Raw genomic sequence first — 23,761 nt, 5'->3', positions numbered from 1 at the left:
GGAAATGAACAAAGGGGCCAAAAGGCTGCTTGAGATTAGATGGCCAGGAAAGGATTGATGCCCTGAGGGGATGGCATTGCTGTGGAAACATAAAAGGTGAAAATGAGCTGCCTATTTGTGGAGGGGAGGAGGAAAATAGTCATTTTTCTAGCATTTATCATATTCATAAATAGATATTCCATAAGCTTTGGATTCTATCTGTGAGTAGGTAACTGCCTGGAACTTTTGTGATACTATCCTGCCTTTCTCATTGATACTTTCTTGGTTCCTGAAGGTGCTATATAAGACCTGTAACAGATTATCCTTCGAGTTAAGGCAGAGAAAGACCATATTTGTTTGTTTGCTTTTTAAAGGATATTACCTGGAAATGCGGTAATATATATGGCAGGAGATCCAGGAGGGCAAAAGGAAGGAACAAGACAAAAGTATATTCCCTCTACTCAATGTGTGGTGTTTCTCTCTGCATTTCCTCTGCTCTCCCCCTCCCCAACTCTGGATTCTGATTCATTAGCCCATAAGGAAAAGAGAGTGTGTGTGTGTGTTGTGTGTAGAAAGCTGTCGTTATTAATCATCACAATTATATGAATTAGTTTAAATGATTACTGCAGCTTTAGTCCCAGAAGTAGACATTTGGGACAGATCTGAAGCTCTGGACTTTGGGCCTAGGTGAGTGTCACAATTTAATATCTTTAGCTAAGGAACAGGATGAGTTCCAGATTTCTTGGAGCTGAGAAGAATAGAGGGAGGTACTGAAAGGAAGTTAAACCAAGGAGAACAGGGAGATCTTGAGGATAAACTTTGCCGACTTCATAATTTTGCCTAGAGCCAGCCCAAGCAGACATAAAATATTATCTACCAGAGCAGCATCTAGTGTTTTCTTGCAAGTCTAAGCTTGTCCAAGTAAGTTATTGTTCTTCAGAGAAAGAAGATGAAGACAAGAGTGTGTGAAATGGTTTGTTAGGCTTCGGTAACTTTCCTGAGGTATGCTGGCAAGTACTTTTATGAAGGCAAAGATGTTTATAAGCCCTCAAAACAGGTTTTGGCCCTCAAAACAGGTTCCCAGCACTTTTTCTTGCTGCCACTCAAAGAATGTTGACATTCACAATCACAGTGGACTTCTGTGATGGGGTTTGCCATGCTCCAAAAATTCTACCCCTTTGCTTTTTGAGGAAGTAGTAGTAGTGGTATTATCATAGGAGTGATTTTTGGAGTTATTGTTAGTAACAAGTTAGAATGTGGTCAACCTTGACTGAGAACAGCTTCTTTTGTATTTAGACATTTATTACTTTTGTGATTACTTTTTCTGACAAATAGTGTCAAGAAGGTTATGTTTTTGAAAATGATCGTATAGATCTTTAGCAAGCTACATTTTTCATTTGTGCATGGAATGCTCTTTGCAGTTGTCCATCAGTGTTGGGTTTGGTCCCTTCCCCCATTATCATTCTTCGTAAGCTCAGAGAAGACATCTTTAGTGCTATATGAAATATAAATGATTCCTAGTAAATGGATGGGAATTTAGACTGTCATCTTAATTTAATAACATATTTACCCACATTTAAAGTATATATACAGATGAGGCTACATTAAGGACTTATTAACTTGAAATTTATTTATATGTTCACTTGAGACATCCCTGGAACTTAGGTGGTATGTGAATTGTAAAATTGTGTCGATTCAAACTGTAGCTAGCCAGAATTTTATAGTTCTAGTTTCCTCAATGATCTTCCTGTGATTAAAAGGTGTGCTTACTTTTAAAGTGACTTGAAATAAGGGAGGTGAAAATAGACTGACTTTGTTGCATGTGGATATACACATGCTGTTACTTCTTTGGTGAACAGAACTTGAGCTTCCGTCCTTAGGGAATATTTATTAGCAATTAATTAATTAGGGTAACTTCTCTGAATTACTTTATTAATTTAAATAAGCGCATGGGCCTCCATTAAAAATTATATTATGCAAAATATTAACTGAGGCAGAATCTGTTAAGAAATGGTGAATGTGAAATTCAGACAACTGTATAGAATTTATAAACTCTATCTCCTTATATATTGACCATATTAAACCAAGAAGAAATGTTCTTTCAAACACATGCCTTCAGTTCTCAGTTGGTCTGTAAATGTTATTATATGCAAAGAATTTGCTAATATAATTCGTAGGTACTCCACACTTGTCTTTGGGAACCATTCTAGATGACTTAACTTTTTAGTGCAACTGCTTTATGTGGAGGGTTCTGCTATGTGGCGTGGTGCTCCTTGAATGCTTTGTAAAATATGTGATCATTTATTTGGGAGTTTACTCTCACAGTGTTCTAGTGTACTTGTGGATTTTTCCCGAGATGATCCCTGGGTCTTTTCCTTTCTGTCTGCTATTGTGTGTGGACTTCCTTCTTAATAAGATAGCATTCATTCCTTTATTCAATAAACATCGATGCTAGGCACTGTTAGATGATTGAGATACTGAAGTGACTAAGGCCCTTTTCTACCCTTGTGATGGGTTCAAGGGTTTTCATGTGCTACGGCCCCTTTAAGAACCCTACCTCCTGGATCCCTTCCTCTTGGTTGTCTTGAATCCTAGTTTTTCACTCCTTCAATTCGAAGCTGAACAGCCTTGGTAGAGTTCCAAATAAAACAAGATATATCCTTCCCTTAATTTTTTTCATGGATAGTTTCGTTCCTAGAAAAATGTAGGTATGCTATATTTTACCTAAATTGATTTTAAGGTACGCCGTTATTTTATGAATCACTCACCAAGAAAAAAGTGCTGCCATTAAGCATGACACAGTGCTTTGACTCCAGTGTTGTGTAGTATTCATCCCAGCTTCAGATATAACAGAGATGTTATAAGGAGAAAATGTAGGGATCTTAGAATTGTTTAAATACAGTGTTAAAACCAAGCAAAAATTTAAAAGAAAAAGGCTTTTCACAGCATAACTGTTTGACAGTATATTTAAAAGCTCTGCCCCACTGTAAACAACTAACTTAAGAGATAGTCACTCTTTATAGTCTGATATAGATCCTTTTTATCCATATCCTTCTGACTTTTACTTACATACCCAAATACCCATCCATCCATGTATCAATGTCTTAAAACAGTCTTTCTGGTTTTTCAAACAGGATCTTGTAAAGTATGTAGCTTTGTAAGCTTTCCTCTCATTTAGTATATTTTAAAATCTTTCCATGTAAATACACACATGTCATTATGTTTCACTGTATTGTTCTATTAGAATTTGAATTTCCGAATACCCATTGTTGAACACTTAGGTTATTTCCAATCTTCTTCATTATAAACATCTTTGTACACTTGATATTGCTTATTTAGGACAATTTCCAAAGAGTAGAATTGGTATATTAAAGGATGTGAATAATGTAGAGGCAATTGATACACATTGCCTAATTGTCCTACAAGAAAATTGGCATCATTTTAGAAAAATTTATTATTTAAAATGCCAGTTTGTACTGTACCTAATACTATATTACTTTTAAAAATCTATTAGTCTGTTAGATGAAAAAGAGTATCTTGTTTTAATTAAAAAAATATACCATTGAGATTAAACTTTTTTCCTCATGGGATTATGGGTCATCTCTTGTGCCTTTCCTATGCCTACTCTTTTACAACTTTTGTTGGGCTTTTCAACTTTTAATTATTGATTTGATGGAGCTCTTTATATATCAAGGATAGCAATCCATTGTTGTCTTATAACAATTATTTGTTTCCTAGGTGTTACTTGCCTTTTGCTTTGTTGCTGGTATTTTTTGCTGTATTCAAATTTATTAATAAGTGCCATTATTGGTTCTGCCTTTCTTATCAAGATTAGAATCTCTTCCCTAATCCTAAGATTAAATAAGTATGTACTTACATATTTAGTATTTTTTTCATCTTTATGTTAAAGTTTTTATTCATATGGAAATGAATTACTTTGGATATATGCTATGAGACAGGGGTTTACTTTATTTTTTCCAATTGTTGTCTAGTAGTTCCTAAGAAAGTTTATTGAATTGCTTTATCTTTTTCTCACTAATATTAAAACTCATCTTTATCATATACTGAATTCTTAGATAAATGCATATCCATTTCTGAGCTTTATGTTTTTTTGCTTTTTAATGTTTAGTCTGTATTGGCTATTTTTGTACTAGTAGCACATGTTCAAATTATTGTAGTTTATGGTGCATTTTAACAAATGTTAGGCTAAATCTCATTACATTTTATTTTCAAAGTTTTCCTAGCTATTTTCATTTTTATATCAGACTAACTTTAAAACATTTGTAAAATTCTGGAAAAAATTTAATTCATATTTCGGTTGGAATTGCATAGCTAATGATTACATTATATACTAAATGAGAGTGGAATGGACATCTTGATAATTATTATTTTTATTTTTAATTTATTTTTTCTTTAAAGATTGGCACCTGAGCTAACAAATGTTGCCAATCTTCTTTGTTTTTCTGATTTTTATCCCCAAATCCCCCCAGTATATAGTTGTATATTTCTTTTTAGTTGTGGGTCCTTCTAGTTATGGCATGTGGGACACCGCCTCAGCGTGGCCTGATGAGTGGTGCCATGTCCGTGCCCAGGATCTGAACCAGTGAAACCCTGGGCCACTGCAGCAGAGCACGCGAACTTAACCACTCAGCCACAGGCCAGCCCCTAATTATTATCTTTAAAAAATGATTTATCACAACAAACTATTTAAGGACATACTGTGTCCACGTTCCTTGTTTAGACACCACAGATACAGAGTTGAAAAGATAAGGACTTACATCCTCTATCCTGACCAACTTTTATAACTATAGAAGGATTTCAAGTAGATTGTGTATTGTAAGATTATAAGAACATTTTGTCAGCTTTATATTTTAGAAATATTGCTCTGGAAGCAAAGAGGGGAGGATTTGAGCAGAGAGGGACTGGAGGTAGAGAAAACCCTTCAGAGGCTCAGTAGGTTCTGAAGCCCAGACCAGAGGTGAACTGAGGGTGATCCTAAAGGCATTAGAAGTGGAATTGATAGGCTACTGGGAATACATTAAATGTGGAAGGAGGATGCTGGAGAGGGAGGAGTCTTAGGATGATTGTGTTTTTGGGGTTTGGTTAACTGATTGGAACATAATGTTATCCCAGTGATTGAAATAGAGGAGGAGGCACAGATTTCCCAAGGAAGATGTTAGATTTGGTTCTAAACACAGCTGTCGGTGGGATATGAGTTGTTAAGCAAGTAGTTAGATAACTTGTCTGGAGAGCGTCCTTCTCCTGGAGATCTAGAGCACTGGCAGAATTTGTTACATGAGGTGAGAAGGCCTGCATCAGAGACCAGAAGGGATGGAGCAAGTTCAGAAGAGAAGGAGGTGTGGCCCTGGCAGAAAGGAGAAGTCAGGGTCCCAGAAAATTCACTGAAACTCCTAGCAATATCTAGAAGAATGGCATTACAGGAGAAAAGGAGTAAGAGGTGGCCAAACAGATTAAATGGTGCTGAGAGCTCAAGTAAGATAAAGATTGAACAATTTTGGGCTGGCCTGGTGGTTCAGCGGTTAAGTTCGCATGTTCCGCTTCTCGGGCTGGGGTTTGCCGGTTCGGATCCCAGGTGCAGACGTGGCACCGCTTGGCATGCCATACTGTCGTAGGTGTCCCACATATAAAATAGAGGAAGATGGGCATTGATGTTAGCTCAGGGCCAGGCTTCCTCAGCAAAAAGAGGAGGATTGGCAGTAGATTTTAGCTCAGGGCTAATCTTCCTCAAAAAAAAAAAAGATTCACCAATTTCTTTTGGATTAACCACAAAAGAGTTTGTACCTTTGCTGCGGAGGTTTGGGTGGAATGGTGTCAGTGGAAACCCCATTGCAATGGGAATGAAGTGGGAGTAAATATGACAGAGTGGTTTCGTTATTCTCACCATTATTTTATTATTTCTATCACGGAAGAAACTTTGAAATCCCTTTTATGGGGACTAAGGGAATCCGGTTGCTTTGCTCTACTTGTACCTCCAAATCTATATATTTTTTTTTATTAAGATTATGATAGTTAACAACCTTGTGAAATTACAGTTGTACATCATGTTGTAGGCACACCACTTCACCCCTAGTGGCCCCCCCCACCCTTCCCTTGGTAACCACCGATCAGTTCTCTTTGTCTATATGTTAACTACCACCTATGAGTGGAGTCATACGGAGTTCGTCTTTCTCTGTCTGGCTTATTTCACTCAACATAATACCCTCAAGGTCTATCCACGTTGTTGTGAATGGGACGACTTTGTCCTTTTTTATGGCTGAGTAGTATTCCATTGTATATATATACCATATCTTCTTTATCCAATCATCAGTTGCTGGGCACTTAGGTTGGTTCCATGACTTGGCTATTGTGAATAATGCTGCGATGAACATAGGGATGCATGGGACTTTCGGAATTGCTCATTTCAGGTTCTTAGGATAGATACCCAGTAGTGGGATGGCTGGGTCATAAGGTATTTCTATTTTTAACTTTTTGAGAAATCTCCATACTGTTTTCCATAGTGGCTGCACCAGTTTGCATTCCCACCAACAGTGTATGAGGGTTCCTTTTTCTCCACAGCCTCTCCAACATTTGTCACTCTTGGTTTTGGATATTTTTGCCATTCTAACAGGTGTAAGTTGATATCTTAGTGTAGTTTTGATTTGCATTTCCCTGACGATTAGTGATGATGAGCATCTTTTCATGTGTCTATTGGCCATCCGTATATCTTCTTTGGAGAAATGTCTGTTCATGTCCCCTGCCCATTTTGTAATTGGGTTGTTTGATTTTTTATTGTTGAGTGGTGTGAGTTCTTCGTATATTATGGAGATTAACCCTTTGTTGGATAAATAACTTGTGAATATTTTTTCCCAATTAGTGGGCTGTTTTTTTTGTTTCAATCCTGTTTTTCCTTGCCTTGAAGAAGCTCTTTAATCTGATGCAGTCCCATTTGTTTATTCTTTCTATTGTTTCCCTCATGTGAGGGGTTATGGTGTCCGAAAAGATTCTTTTGAAGCTGATGTCAAAGAGTGTACTGCCTATATTCTCTTCTAGAAGACTTATTGTTTCAGGCTTAATCTTTAGGTCTTTGATCCATTTTGAGTTTATTTTAGTCAATGGTGAAAAAGAATGGTCAATTTTCATTCTTTTACATGTGGCTGTCCAGTTTTCCCAGCACCATTTGTTGAAGAGACTTTCTTTTCTCCATTGTAGGCCCTCAGTTCCTTTGTCAAAGATTAGCTGTCCATAGATGTGTGGTTTCATTTCTGGGCTTTCAGTTCTGTTCCATTGCTCTGTGCACCTGTTTTTGTACCAGTACCATGATGTTTTGATTACTGTAGCTTTGTAGTATGTTTTGAGGTCAGGGATTGTGATACCTCCAGCTTTGTTCTTCTTTCTCAGGATTGCTTTAGCAATTCAGGGTCTTTTGTTGCCCCATATGAATTTTAGGATTCTTTGTTCAATTTCTGTAAAGAATGTCGTTGAATCTGTAGATTGCTTTAGGTAGTATGAACATTTTAACTATGTTTATTCTTCCAATCCATGTGCATGGAATGTCTTTCCATCTCTTTATGTTGTCATCGATTTCTTTGAAATCTATAGTTTTAAAAAGAAAATTCATTTATCCACTGTTTACTTGTATTAGGTTCTCAGCAGTGTAATAAATTCTGGGAGTGAGTTGAAATATGCTGTGACATGAAATGGTTTGCTCCCTGCCATTATAGAGCATTTTACTGTCTGGTAGGAGTGTGTTAAACAAACAAGTAATTCTATAATTATTTAAACAGTTGCAGGGAGACCTATAAAGAACAATTAGATGGTACAATAGAGGTTATAACACAGGGGAATAGGGAAGGGTCAAGGTCGCTGCCCTGGAGAAAGTGAATTTGAGCTGAGGTAGGTTTTCCAGGCTGAATGAAAGGCCCTGAGGTGAGGTGAAGCTTGCAACTGATTAAACCAATGAGATGTGAGATGAGATAGGAGAGGTAAACAGAGACTAAGTCTATCTAAGTTGTAGGTCATTTAAAGGATTTTGGATTTTATTGTAAGAGTGATGGTCTCCTCAGGCAAGGGCAGGCAGCAAAAGTGAAAATGAACAAATGGGACTACATCAAACTAGAAAGCTTCTGCCCAGCAAAGGAAACCATCAACAAAACGAAAAGACAACCTACCAAATGGGAGAAGATATTTGCAAATGATATATCCAATAAGGGGTTAATATCCAAAATATATAAAGAACTCATACAACTTAATATCAAAAAAACAAATAATTCAATTGAAAAATGGGTAGGGGCCGGCCTGGTGGCTCAGCGGTTAAGTGTGCACGTTCTGCTTCGGTGGCCCGGGGTTTGCCGGTTCGGATCCCGGGTGTGGACATGGCACCGCTTGGCAAGCCATGCTGTGGTAGGTGTCCCACATATAAAGCAGAGGAAGATGGGCACGGATGTTAGCTCAGGGCCAGTCTTCCTCAGCAGAAAGAGGAGGATTGGCGTCACTTAGCTCAGGGCTAATCGTCCTCAAAAAAAAAAAATAAAGGCAGAGAACCTGAATAGACTTTTTTCCAAAGAAGTTCAGCTGGCCAACAAGTACACGAAAAGGTGGTCCACATCACTAGTCATCAGGGCAGTGCAAATCAAAACCACAGTGAGATATCACCTCACAGCTATCACAATAGCTGTTAGCAAAAAGGCAAGAAATAAGCGTTGGAGAGGATGTGGAGAAAAGGGAATCCTCATGCACTCTTGGTGGGAATGTAAATTGGTGCGGCCACTAATGGAAAACAGTATGGAAGTTCCTCAAAAACCCATTGAAACACTTTAAGTAGAGGAGTAACTTGAATGTAAAGTTCTTGAGCATGGTGATTTTCTTTTGTGTTTATTGTCCCTGGTGTCTAAAACAACTATCTGGCACTTTGTAGATGGCTCAGATATTTTTGAGTAAATACTTTTATTTAAATAAGTGAATACATTTGTATTTGACAAGATTATTCCATCTGTTGTATGGTAAACAGATTGCAGCGTGGGGTGTGAAAACTAGCTCCTGAGAAAGACCAAGTGAAAGCTGGTGGTACGTGAGGGTGGTGATTGAAACGGAGAAGCACCTCTAGGAGGAAGAAGAATTTGATGGTGGCACACGTGGGAGAGGAAGATATTCAGGATGCTTTATCTATGAACAGCAGTGTTAGAGGGACACCTCTGAGTCTCTAGGACTTAACTTATCCTTCCTTTTTTCCAGACGATTCTACCTGCTGTGTTTTGGTTTTGCTTTAAGCATCACCATGCACCTCTGGATTCCTGCTTACTCAAGGTGTATTTTATTTTGTTACCAGGCTATGAATTTGACATAGACTTTTAAAATGTCTCCTGAATCTCTCTCCTGTTTTTCATTCTTAGAGCCACTTCCGTACTGGATGTCATTTCTTCCATGCTGGATGTCATTTCTTGCCTAGGCTATTGCTGTCCAGTCTTCCTGCTCTCTTGGCTTTCTTACCCTATTTCTTCTCTGCTCTCTCTTTCTACCCATAATATAGAAATAAGCGTATCGTTCAGCTGCCTAAAAATTATCAGTGCTTTCCCATTGCCTGCAATGTGGAGTCTGAACTAAGTGTACTGGTTGTTTTTTAAGAGTACATTCAATTAAATTCAACAGGCATTCACTTGAGCTCTTGCTATTTGCTTGTCTGTGATTTAGCCGCAGGCAGAGACTCTGTGCACCTTCCTAATTTTCATCCTTGATATACTAACTCTTGTCTGGGTGATCATAACTGACTGCACTGGATGTGTGTGCTACCATTTTTCTGCAGTGGCTCTCTGAGCCTTCTCTGTAGTCTTCTTTATCATTGGTAAATAAGGCAAATATTACTGGAGTAAAAGTTCTCTGTACTTAAAGAATGTGAAAGGTTTGGATCACTATTGAATGATGTTTTCATCTTCTGGAATAATATGCAATTTGGCTTCAGGGTGTTACATAGATGCTTATGTTCAATTTATGGGCCCTTAGTGATCATGTGTCTTTCTCTGCTCCTTGCTCAAGCAAAAGTTACTTTTCTGTGTATTTGGATGACTTTTTTTTTTCTTTAGTGAGTATTTTTATTACAGTTATTCAGTGAACATTTGCTGATTACCTGTGCCGGGAGTTTCAAACTTTTCTTTCTTAAATAAGAGACCCCTCTTTTTTCCAAGGAAATCTTAAACAGAATACCAGTGAATAAAGCAGATAAACAGGGAACTATGCTGGTTGAAGTGGGATAGTTAGATCTCAGGCTGCTTGATACCCCCTTGGTGGCTTCTTGGATGCACCTCCAAGAAATGGTTTTTGGACTTGCAAGCAGGAATCAATGGAGTAAAGGTGGTACCCACTGTGGGAGAGATGATAGTTCTAAGCGACTTGCACATACAAGTAATGCTTGGAGTCCACCAGTATTCCTATGACCAGTAGTCCTTTCCGCACTTTGTGAAGTTTGTAATTGATTTTTCTAGCTAGAACCACCATTGGGGCATATGTTCATGTTTATACTGCTTTCTCTTGGTGGTCAGCAGGTCATCTTTGTTTAAAAAAAAGAGAGCAAAAGAGTTTAGACTATTTCTTGCTTCTACTTCTTAGCATTTCTATCTCATTTACATTTAAATGGGTGTTATGCTTTCAGCATTTATCCTATCTGCCTTACCCATCCCTTGCCCCCTCTAGGTAACTATAGTTACTAATATGGCTCTGGGTGTTTTGTCAGAAACTGGCTTTGCTTTCTTCCGTGCTTACTTTCTTCATTCATTTATTCATTCAACAAATCTTTATCAAACACCTGCTATTTCAGGCACTCTTCTAAATGCTGTGGAAGCTGGAGTTAACAAAACAGGTGGAAATTTCTGTGTTCTCAAAGCTAACACTGGTTGGGGAGACATTCAAAAATGACATAAATGTGTCAAGTACTAGCTAGAGAAATGCTATAGAGGAAGGGAAGGGAAATTCCTATTGTTGTCCCTATATGGAGATGACCCAAACATTTTTGAAGTTATCTTTCTAGAAACAGTGATAGATTGGTATGGATTTACCTCATTCTTTTGACCATCTTCCATCTTAACTCAAGTTCATGCTCTTTAAAGGCATGAAGTTGTGCTTCAGGCTGTGATCTCTGATTCCAGACCAACTGCTGACCAGTTCATTCCAGGATCGAGCCCCTGGCCTTGTTCTCATTAGTGTAGTTATCCCAGTGTTTACTAATTACACTAATTACTTGAACTGAGCATGTCTTATTCTTCTGATTCCTCAGAGCTAACTTAGTCATTGGGTTTCAAGTTTTTATGTTTCCTAGCTTTTAACCACCAAATGAAATCATATACAGAAGCCCAATCTATAAAACAAGTGAAACATCTCAGTGGGAATGGAAGGTGTTTCGGATGAGGCCAAAGGCACTCCTCCCACCTTGTCCCCAGCCTTTCTGGCTGCCTTGTCGCCTCCATGGACTCCTGCCATGAAGCCATTCAGAGCCATTAGGCTAGTACTAGAATGTGGCTAGTGTGGCTGAGGAACTAAATTTTAAATTTTATTCAACTTTAATTAAAATTTAAATGGTCGCATGTGGCTAGTACAGAAGTATTGGAAGGTGCAGTTCTAGTATAATGCTAACTCTAGATTTAGCACTTCCTGAATGTGTCCTTATTTCACTTTTCCAGATCATGTATAAAATTAGTTTTAGGTGATAATGGGCTCTGAGAAGGCCTGGAATAAGTTCTGGCTTGTAACCTTGGACAAATTATCCAACCCTTCTGGGCCTCAGTTCCTTTTTGTAAGATGGGCAAATCTGTGGTAACTTTTCATGATGAGATTTAAAATGAGATAAAGCTTGCAGAACATTTGGTACAGTGCCTCATGCCTCATCTTAAGTGACTTAACCTAATAGGTTTTTTTCATATATTTTTTGCTTGTAAAAATAAAACCTGCTTATTGTAGAATATTTGAATAAAAGAGAAAAATAAGAAGAAACTAAAAATAACCTGTAATTCCACCATCCATAGACGAGCAGCAGAAAAACCTGTGGAATGTGGAAAAAAATGTGTTTTTGGTTCATAATATGACTTTCTCTTTGTTTTGAATACGCATATGTATGACTACAGTGATACTATTATTGTAAAAAAAGGATCTTGTAGAAACTGCAGGTCATATGTAGTATAAATTGCCTTAGCCTTTTTTTAATATCATGTAAAAGATCTTAGGAAATATGTTGTGATTACTGAAAGGTGTTTTAAAACTGAACTCAGTAATTTACTAATGTTTTTCCAGATTTATCTTTGGTGACTTAATGTTTTCAGAATAAAGAATTCTTTTTAGGATGATGGAAGAAAGATACATAGGTGATTTTATCTTAAGTTAAATCTGTCGTGTCTCTCACACGTTTTAGAGTCTCAAAATTGTGATTATAGGCATGCCTTATGACATTATAGTAATAAATATTAATTTAAAATACTAAATTTATTGAGCACCTTCTATGTGTCAGGCACTGTGAAGAGTGTTGGAAATATAAGAACAAATAAGATGTTATCATTACCCTTGAGTAAATTATGATCTAGTGGGAGAGACTGACCTTGGTTCTCAATACAATGTGGTCAGTGCTGTGAGAGGAATCTAGACCGTGTAATGGGGGAATATGGGGTGGTCTGGGCCAGCTGGGTTGGAAGAAGTGTCAGCAAAGGGTTTCTGGCTGAAGTGACATGTGAATGGAATTTTAAAGGAATGATGGACTTAACCAGGCTTTGGTGGGGGAGGAGTATTCTAGGAAAAGGATGCAATGTGATGGAAGCCTGAGCAGTCTAGGGGTACTTGGAGAGCCGTAGTAGTTCAGTGTGGAGTTCAGAGGTGGAATGGAGGTGAATGGGAGATATGAAGATGAATCTGGAGTGATTGCAGAAGCCAGATGGGTCACAGAGGTCTTTCTACCCTATTAAGGCACATGGACTTTATGCTCAATGTTATAAAAGGTCTTTGAAGATTACTGAGAGGAGAGGGGCAAGATCTCTGATGACATCTTTGGCAGATGTAGTAAAATGATTGGATGTGATTTGGAGAACGGGTCAAAGATGAAAGGTACAGAGCAGGAAGTCCATTCAATGGGTTGTTGATTAGGCCAGGTGAGAGATGATAGATGATGAAGGTCTGAATTCAGGCTGTCGAAATGAGTAGTCCTCTGGAAGTTTGGGTCTAGAATTTGGAAGGGATGTTAGGGCTAGAGTTATAGATGTAAGTCATCCACATAATGGCCGTGGTGTGACTCTCACAGTACAAATGAAGTCACTAAGGAAAAGGCGTACGATGAAAATTTGAAGAGGAACTATAAAGGAACGTCAGGCAAAAATACCAATAGTTATCACAGAGGTGAAGAAAGGTGAGCCCTTAAAGAGACTGAGAAGGAGCGGCCAGGAAGGCCTGAGAAAAATGAGGGGAGTGGTGGAATTGCGGAGTCCTGGGGACGATAATGTTTCAAGGAGGAGGAAGTGGTGAACAGTGTCAGATGCTACAAAGATGCCAGATAAAGGGCACAAGTGTTTCTTGGATTAATAATGAAGAAACAGTTGAGGAGAATTTCAGTGGGAGTTAGGAGGATACTATGATGCTTTATTCCAGGGTTATTTTAGTCAGGATTCTTTGGTTTCAAGTGAAAAGTCAACAAACTAGACTTTAGGATTGATTGACTAGGATCTGTAGATGATTTGGAAGGTCCAAATTCTAGGAATTTTAAAGATGCAACTAGGCCCTAGGATCCAGTAGAATGAGAAACTTTACTTAGCACTATCAGGATAATCTCTTGCCATTTCTCTTCCTTTCTTTCTGCCTGTTAGTTGCCTTCTTTTTTGCTGCAGACCTGCTTTCTAGACATGAAGGGCTTTCTAGACATTGTTTTTCTTTCTTCAATTCTGAAGATGAAAATCTTGGGAAGTGACTGAGATTACCCATCTTGGACTAGGTGCTGTGTCTGGGCCAGTCATTTGGGTATCTTGGGTCGTGAAAGAACATGATGGCTCCCAAGATATTTATAAGGTTAGAGGGTATGGCAGGTTTCAGTTTGGGGAGGGAAACTTTCTAGGCAGACAGTCTCAGAGTTGTTTAGTTCAAGTACGTATCAGATGGAAAAGGAAATGAAGAAGCAGAGAAAGTGAGTGTAGATTACTCTTTCAAGGACCTGGGATGTGAAAGTGAGTGTTTGGTGGTAACTAAACAAGGGTAATTGGACATTGGTAGAGTTATTTTATAACCAAATCGTTGAGGTAGATTTACTAATGAGGATTGAAAATGTATTTGAAAACAAAAGATAAATGTTAATGTTTATGGGAAAACATTTCTTTTCTTCTTCTTTTTTTTTTTTTGAGGAAGATTAGCCCTGAGCTAACTGCTGCCAATCCTCCTCTTTCTGCTGAGGAAGACTGGCCCTGAGCTAACATCCATGCCCATCTTCCTCTACTTTATATGTAGGATGCCTACCACAGCATGGCTTTGCCAAGCGGTGCCATGTCCGCACCGGAATCTGAACTGGCTAACCCCGGGCCACCAAAGCAGAACGTGCGAACTTAACCACTGTGCCACCGGGCCGGCCCCAATGGGAAAACATTTCTATGCAGACATATTCTTGTGGACATAGAAATTTATGTGAACAGAGGAAGTCTGGTTGTAATCACCAATTTCAAGATAATTTTATTTGGGGGTCACTTTATTGTTAGATATATATGCTCTGAGTAGTCTCCTTTGTGTTTGAGATCATCATAAACCATATTTGCTGAAAGGAACCAGAGAATATTAGAGTTTGAAAAAGATACTTGAGATCATGTAATCCAAGATGCTTAATTTTATAGATAATAAAAGTGGACTCCAAAGAGGGGAAGTGAGGTAATCACAGATACAACAGTGCTTATCAGAGGAAGAGAGACTATTTCCTCCTTGGGTCTCTGCTTAGAGAGTGAGGAAATCTTTCCTAAAACCTCTTCCATAGACCTCCCTTCATGACCCGTTGTCCAGAATTGGAGCGCAACACTCACCTCTGAAACCTATTGTTGATAAGGGGAATGTGATAACCTGATTAATGTAAAACAAGGAGGATCTGCCCCCAAGAATTGTGTACCTGCACAAAATCAGAGCTCTCTAGCAAGGAAGAAGGGGAGAAGGGCTGTTGAGTAGGAACTCAACAGTGTCTGTGGCATAAGCTAAGCTAAAGAGTTTATACCTTATTTTGTGGACAGTAGGATACTCCCAAAGGTTTTAAATCAGAGGATAGGTCAGATTTGTGTTTCAAAAACAACAATCTTCATAAAACATCTATGATAAGGCGTGAAGAACAGCTCGTTCTTATACTCTCTAAAACCACATAATAAATTGAGTTGCAGAGCTGAACTAAATTTCAGTTCTCCAGTATCTTCCTATATTACCTACATTCCATTCTCTCATTATGTAATTGTATGCTGTTGATGGTTGTGTGTCTTTTGCCATGAAATTAAGGTTGATGTCTTTGAACTGGCTATAACACAGGGAATGGATTTGTAAAAGTTAGGAATGTAACCATCCTTCTTATGAGAACACTGATTATGTTTATTTTGTAAATGCCTTCCTTAAGGAGGCATTTTAAAAAAATGCCATGAAGTTGCTTAATATTTTCGCTGGTTGGGGTATCTGGGTGTATAATACACATACGCAACTCTTGTACAGATGGGCTGTGGTAAATGTTACAAGAGAGGCAGAGGAAGTGTGATGTGCTTCCCTGGGGCAACTAGGGAAAGCTGTAAGAGGCTGTGGGATCTGTAATGGGCGGTGAAGAACCTGCAAATTGGGACAGATTCTTCTAGATCAAAGAAACAGCAGCATGACAAAGAAAGGCAGAAAAACCAGGAAATACCAAGGTGCTCTGTATAGATAGAACATTGACTGGGAATAGGGGGGAAGATATTGGAAATAAAGCCATGAATGGATCACAGAGAGGAAGGCACAAGAGAATGGAGCTCACTTTTGTTGAGCCTGGTATGAGTAGGCTCTGTGCTAGGGTCCTGGTGAGGTAAAGAGGATTGTATCCCCGTTCTTGTTATGAGAGACTTGAGGCGCAGGATAACTAACTTGGCTGAGGGTTGAGTCAGTCAATATTTGAAACCAAGTCTGTCTTAACTTGAAAGTTCTCCTTTTATGCCAATTATCCTTCCACTGTATAATTCCATTGTGCTCAAAATGTTAGCATTTGACTTTTATTCTCAGACATTGTTGAAGGGTTCTGAGTGAGAATGGAACATTACTAGAAGTGCTAATCAGCGAAATGAGATGGTAGCATTGTGGAGGCTGGATAGTCACCATTCTAGTCTGAAGTGTCCTGTAATGTTTCACACCCAAACATTGCAGTCACTAAATGACTGTTGTAGGAACTCTATTTGCCATATTTTCCAGAGAAATAAAAATCAAATTCAGTACTCAGTTTTGTTCCTCCCTAACTGCCTTCTCCTTTCCATTAAGTAGTAGCTCAGTTCCACTTGAGTGTAATTCTCTTCAGTACATACCATCCAGCTTCCTTAACTAACACTTATTCAAGTAAGAGCAACTCTGGATTAACTATAATTGACCAAGAAGTTCCTCAATCCATAACACCTCTGAGTCATGGATATTTTTGCTATTATAATTGGCTTGGTGAACTGTGATACAAAAAGATGTAGCATCCACCAATACTGAACTTTCTCTCTTTTCACACTAATCATCTTTAGAATGGTGTGTAAACAAGGAAAATATAGAATACCTATTCCTCACACCTTAAAAACACATCTGGAACTATTTGAACTAACTAAAAGCAAAATAATTGCCATGGCAGATTATGCCATACCTTTTCTTTTTACTTAAAAAAAAAAAAGGAAATGGAAAACATACCACTTCTAGAAGGCCCTGACATTGAATTGGATATTGAAATGGTATCAGTAATAAATTTATGTATGCCACATTTTCTTCAGTGCGTCAGCCATCTTTGGTACATATGTGTTGGATATTTGCCATGTGAGTTGAAATGTTATCACATAGGGAAGATCTTGTCTAGAAGTGGTATGAATCGTTAGGGTAGATGTAAAGTCAGTCCTTTCGATTCTACATACCTTCCTGATCTGACAGATTATTTTTCTTTTTTCTAAAATCATTTCGTGTCAGTCTTTCAATAAATGTCAGCATTCCCCTACAGCAACTAAAAATAGAAATTATATACAAAAACAGGATAATTTTCGTGAACTTAAAAATTACATAAGAAATATTATAACTTAATATTGAGTTTACTGTATCCTCCAATTTGAAAAACGGAGCGAAATGCTTCTGTGGTTAAATCATAGCTCTTTTACTGTTTGCTATAAAATTTCAAGAATATATATTTCAAAATGTTTTTTTTAAAAACATAATCCAAAACAAATGCAACAGAACTCAGCATACTTGAAATGCATTTTCTGAAATTATCTTAAATCTCTCTACTCCAGAAGGTTTTTGTGTGTGTATGGGTTAGGACTGGATGGTTATTTCATCATCTGTGTCCATCCTGGATTGATTGCACTGAACAGCACAGAATGAGTTACATATGGTCTCACTTTATCTAACTTTGTAGGACCTCTGGGTTGGAACTCTATTTGATCAGAGTGAAGCTAACTGTCGCAGAAATTTGGCTGATGTTAAAATCCTAGGTAACACGTATACATATATTCCAATTAGAATGGGTAGATTCCTGCTAGAAGTACTAATATTTTGCTATTCATTGATTTAGTGGCTATTGATGACTTTTCCAGAAGTTAAAAAATAATCATTCATCTACCTTTTTATTATTATTATTAGGAATCATGTTACAAATGTGGACAAGACAGATAATTAAAAATCATTTTTTTAAATTGAAGTATAATTGACATAGAATATTATATTAGTTTCAAGTGTGCAACATAGTGTTTTGATATTTTTATACATTATGAAGTGATCATCAAAACATTGCAAATCAAAATTATGAGTGTTTCAAAAACCCTTCTGGGGTTGGCCCGATGGCGCAGCAGTTAAGTTCACACGTTCTGCTTCAGTGGCCTGGGGTTTGCCCGTTCGGATCCCGCTGATCATGGCACCGCTCATCAGGCCATGCTGTGGCAGGCATCTCACATATAAAGTAGAGGAAGATCGTCATGGATGTTAGCTCAAGGCGACCAGTCTTTCTCAGCAAAAAGAGGAGGATTGGCAGCAGATGTTAGCTCAGGGCTGATCTTCCTCAAAAGAAAAAAAAAAACACCTTTCTAAAATTGGGTAGAAGAAAATAGAAATACAAAGATTATCTGATGTTTGAAGAGGAAACCTATTGCCAACTTTAGAGTTTATTTCCTTTTTCTTAGTGTGGGGCTATTTAAAAAAGAATAAAGAGAAATGAGTTTAAGATATGTTTTCAGGCTTAACTATAGCTAAGAACTATGTCAAAGTAAGGTAGGGACTGTGCCAAGACTCAGCTTTTAGGGGTAGACAATGCTGTACAGGTTAACTTTCTCCCCCTTCTGGCTCTTTTCTCCCTGTTTTGGTCTTTTGCCCCTTCTCTTTTCCTTCTACTGCTTTATTTATTTATTTTTTTGTTATTCCCACTTCTCCTTCCCTCTCCTGCTCCTCCTTTCTGTCTGTGTTACCCACGTGCTTCAAATCTGTGTATCTGGACTGCCTTCTCTAACAGTTCAGTGTGAGTGTTAGCAGAATGAAAACCAGATGGACCAGCAGTTCCCACTGTTATCTCCCAGCCGACTCTGGCAAGCCTCTGTTTATCCCTCCTTCCTTGGCATGACAGAAATATTTGCCTTTATTTAGGGAGACTTGTATTTGCTGCTGTACCTTTCCCCTCAGTTGTAGCATTAGTGGAAAGCTATTCATTCCCTTGTTGCTGAGGTTGGTTGAGGTGAGTAGACTGTGCAATGAATTTAACTATAGAAGAAACAGTTTTAAACCTGCCTAACTTCCGTATTTTTGTAGGGTAGGTGATTTACTGATACTGGTTGTTAAATGCTCTGAAATAGCACTACAAAGACAAGTTTTTAGCAATAAGATAAAGGGAGAAATGCTCTCCAAGTGTGTTTTTACCATCACTTCACTGAGAACACTTACGACAAGGACATTCATTGTTATTCAACCAGCAGTAGAGATTAGGAAATAGACACCTTGATACTGTTAACCAGATCGTCATTCAAAATGCTCTTACTGGAATGCTCTTATTTTCATTCTTTAGTGCATCTTCCCTAATATGGTATCAACATTATTTCAAATTTTAATTGTTGTGTTCTATTACAACTCAAGTCTTATGAAATTGCTTTGAATAAAGATGAGGTAGATTTGGAGTTGTCACTGTAGCAATTTGGGCTTTTTATTTTCTTTTAATACTTGACTTTTTAGTAATTTTGAGAATTTCTCACTGTGGTTATCATAATGTTTTAAAAGACTCTTTTTTTTTTTTTTTTTTTATCAACAGCCTGTGTTATTTTATTTTTCAGAAAGCCCAAGTGGGAAATATCTGTGCCTAAGGCTGCAAGAGGTGCCTCAAACATTTTTGGGGAGGGGGTGTGCACATGTACACCTTTGTAGAAAATTGGATCTAAAGAAACAAACAGAAACTCTCTCCTCTCTCTTTTGCTGGAGATCTATTGCTTTAATAAATAGATTAAATTGAGAAAAAAAGTTTAAAATTTCAAGGGGAAAGTATACTTAGTAGAAAACAGTCCTGAAGTGCAAATGTTCATTACTGAGTAATCAGGAAATGTCTCCATATCTGTCACATACTCATGAAAAAATATAAGGAGGGTCTTTCATTCTTTGTAGTTCTCAGTTAGGAACTTCTCCTTCGTACTCTGCCTGAGATTGTTATTGAAGTGTTGGTCTCATATATTTACAATGGTGAGTCATAAACTCACAAGTTCTAAGTAAATAATAGCTTAAATTCATTGTGTGACCTACAGCATTTATGTAGAGTGGTGATTTTTCAAACATGGCAGAAAAGATTGGAGTGAGAGCTATGTCTGGGACACATAACTGGCTTCATGTAATAGGCGAGAAAACTAAGTGTGGAAAGGGGATGGCAGGTGTTGCAAAAATCCACAAAATGCCACTTCCTGCCAGAATTTCACCTGCATGACAGAGCTACTGATTTGTGTTATTTCTGAGCTGAGGGGTTCATTACCATCCTACTTTCTCATCTATTTTTACCTCTTGCTAAAGTTGCCTTTAGCTTCAAGTGAATTTGTGCTGTTGCGTATCACACTACCTAGGTAGCATTTGCCAAACTGGGAATAACAATAGGATATAAAATAACCCAGGTACAAATGAGGTCCTTCCATCTGCACTACACCTTCTTAAGTGGGATTTGGGTGGTAAAGTCTTGATTTAAATTTTAGAAGATAAGGATAGAAGATGTTAGATTTGTTCTGTTCACTTGCTTGTAAAAAAGATGAACCCCACTTAAATAACTGAGGTGCTTAAGCAGTAAAATAATATGTTCATGGTGGCGTCCTCCAGATCGGACTGAGAAGCACTCCACGATGCCAGACTCACCTGTGGATGTGAAGACCCCATCTAGGCTAACTCCTCCCACGATGCCACCTCCCCCAACAACTCAAGGAGCTCCAAGAACCAGTTCGTTTACACCAACAACGTGTGAGTAGTTGTCTCTGCATTTCCTGTTTCCATATATTTATTTCTAGTTTACTTCTGATCTTCTAATACCACTTTCTTCTCTTATTTACAAATAATGTTAAAATCTAACATCCGTAAGTTAAAAAGGATATTGTTGTAGGCAACAGTCACATACGGAAAACTTTCTGAAATATGGAGCATCTTTCTTGTCTTGAACTTGTCAGATGTTTGTTAAACCTTGACTCCATTCCAGCTTGGCTCAGGCCTTGTCCTCTGAATCAGTGGAGTGTGTTGCTTTCTGTGTTGTCCAAGGAAAGGACAGAACTTTCTGACAGAGTAGCAACTTCCCTTTCTTTCCTGTATATTCCAGTAGGGATAGTAGATAGCTTTGTTTTCATCAGTCTCAAAGTTCTGGTTAAAATTGTCATCAAGGATTTGTAAAACTAATAAATGCTATCTATTGCAGATAATACTATCTATAGACCACATGCCGTGAAATCTATATGAATGACAAATAACTAACAGGCAAAAATAGAGCCGCGGGATTGTAAGGGATTGGCAAAATATACATCCCAGGCTGTTCATGCAGTGTCACACTGCCATTTCAAAGACCTTTCTAAACATGTAGGGAGCAGGAGGCTGCAACAGTGCCAAGTTGTAACCCTGTCATCTTGTACTTGGTTTGTTGTCCCCCAAAGCTGCAGTGATAGGCATATGTCTTCTGTGAGAGGTGCTGGTGAGCTATCATTTCTTGACAGGTTGCTTTGGTACTCATTTGGGACAAGAGTCCATTTTATCATTTTAAAACTTAAGAATAATGGGATACTTAAAACATCTTCAAACTGTTGTTGGAAATAGTTTATCAAAATTATTTTAAAAAGATAGGTTTGATAAAGATCAGTTTGTCAAATTAATTGATTTAACTGAATAAAATCAACGTTTTCTTTGGTAAGAAATGTGCAAATTTTTCTAGCCTAGTTCTTATGGATTATCATTTTGATGTTCAGATAAATTTTATCGGAAATGAATTTACTGAATTACCACCAACCTATGCTATTAGTTGAGTTGGGATGTCTCCTTTTGATTTCTTGAAATAACTCCTTGGTAATTACCGTATCCATTTTGGCTTATTAAGTAAAATTTACATTTTCCCTAAAGTGGTTAAGAAATATGAGGGGGAGAAAATAGCCTTCTAATTGGGTGATATAAGGTTAAACTTGAAAGTCCTATTTCTATAAACACAGCTGTCAGTTGTGTGTACAAAACATGATTAAAAATGTTCAGCGATAAATTTAGTCTCCACCAAATGTACACTTTCTCTAGGGGAGCAGTTTAGAAAGGAGTAGTCCTGTTATATTGATGTAAGCCTTTGACAAAAGGCTGACATCCAAACGCTGTTTGTTCTATGTTTGAAACATTTCACGTGGTTGCCATATGTGCACATGGGAGGCATGGCTGTCCCTGTGTTACAGGCGACTCCATTTACTCTCAGCCTCTGTGCAGAATTCCCTCATGCAGCGTGAAGAGTACACCCATTTACCTGTAGACTCCCTGAGCCTGTGGTAATACTAAGTCAAAGCATTTTACAAAAAAGCCCCAACAGTTTTTAAATTATAAAATCTACCAGATTTAAAAGGAAGGAGACTTGGTTGTAATTTCCTTGTGCGTGTTCTCTGTAAGTTTACTTTTTCTTTCTGATTTTGTGTCCTTGACAGTAACTAATGGCACGAGCCATTCACCCACAGCCTTGAATGGCGCCCCCTCACCGCCCAATGGCTTTAGCAATGGGCCTTCCTCTTCTTCCTCTTCTTCTCTGGCTAATCAACAGCTGCCCCCAGCCTGTGGCGCCAGGCAACTCAGTAAGCTGAAACGGTTCCTCACTACCCTGCAGCAGTTTGGCAATGACATTTCACCAGAGATTGGAGAGAGAGTCCGCACCCTCGTTCTAGGACTGGTGGTAAGCAAATGTAAATTGGCGCGATTTTCTGGGGTAAGAGAGAGTGTGTGTGGGGGAATCAGAATACAGACTCCATTCTAACAAGTATTTTGTTCTAGTTGTTTCTACACCTGGAGATTGCATGTATGTCTGATAATTCTATAGTAACAAGGTTTTCAGTCCTTCATTATGTGTTGACCCCATGAACTCCATTGATCCCACCATGGTTTCTTTTACTGTTTGACTAATAAAGATATGGTTATGCAAATTTATTGTTACCTTGGCCATAAAGGGTGTGTATAAAATTCAGTAAGTATATCCTCAAATGGCTAGTGGCTTTCAACAATGACAATGTTATGTTGATGTCAATGTCAATGTTTGCTATGTTAATGATTTACTTACTATAATTAGGTGACCATTTCAACTTAGTTGCTTTGAGGGATTTTTATTATCAGCCTAGATGAGCAAGAATTTATAACAAGTAACACATTCTTTTGTGTGTTTTCATTTTTAAGGCTAATAACATTAAAAAAATTTTTATTGTGGTGAAATATACGTAACATAAAATTTAACATTATAACCATTTCTGAGTGTACAGTTCAGTAGCATTAAATATATCCACATTCCTATGTAACCATCACCACTATTCATCTCCAGAACTTTTTCATCACCCCAAAGTGAAACTCTGTACCCATAAAACAATAACACCCCACTTTCCCTTCACTCAACCCCTGGCAACCACTAATTGGTTTTTTAAAAAACCAGTTCTTTGTTATAGATAGAATTACTTAAACCATTAGTTTGAGAACAGAAGTGTTGATTTTGGCACATTATACTACATTCTGTACGTTATCACACTGGAAATTAGAACATAGAGATCATTTTTTTGCATCCTAAATCACTTTTACCTATACTGTGATTTTTCTATATAAGTAGAGGATTTTCATTTAGGAAGGTGATTTTTCCCACAGCAGACTTGAGTCATGGAGAAGCTATGAGTCACATGTTCGTCCTTTTATCATCCAGGCTTATGTTGGAACTGAAATTCAGATGATAGGCAGCAGTTTCCTTTTTCTTGAAACAGCTCATTTATTTTATTGTGTGGACTTATCATGGGCAAAGCCATACCAGTTGTGTTTTGCAAAGAAGTTCTGGGATTAAAGTCTGAGTGAGAGTCTGGTGCTGTGGACATGCTTCAAATCACAGTATCTCACATTTGACAGAGTTTGC

At 37.9% G+C, this 23,761-nt stretch overlaps 1 protein-coding gene across 1 annotated transcript in view; it reads left to right on the top strand.

Moving 5' to 3' along the window:
* RUNX1T1 (RUNX1 partner transcriptional co-repressor 1) overlaps positions 1-23,761 on the top strand; it is a 134,848-nt gene that overhangs the window by 54,563 nt on the left and 56,524 nt on the right. Inside the window, 2 exon segments of the mRNA XM_070481331.1 lie at positions 20,479-20,616; positions 22,311-22,552. Of these exon segments, the coding sequence (XP_070337432.1) occupies positions 20,479-20,616; positions 22,311-22,552 (380 nt within the window).

Source organism: Equus asinus, chromosome 12, assembly GCF_041296235.1.
Source record: "Equus asinus isolate D_3611 breed Donkey chromosome 12, EquAss-T2T_v2, whole genome shotgun sequence".
NCBI classification, from domain to species: Eukaryota; Metazoa; Chordata; class Mammalia; order Perissodactyla; family Equidae; genus Equus; species Equus asinus.
The sequence above is the reverse complement of the archived record's forward strand: the minus strand, read 5'-3'. Positions and strand labels throughout refer to the sequence as shown.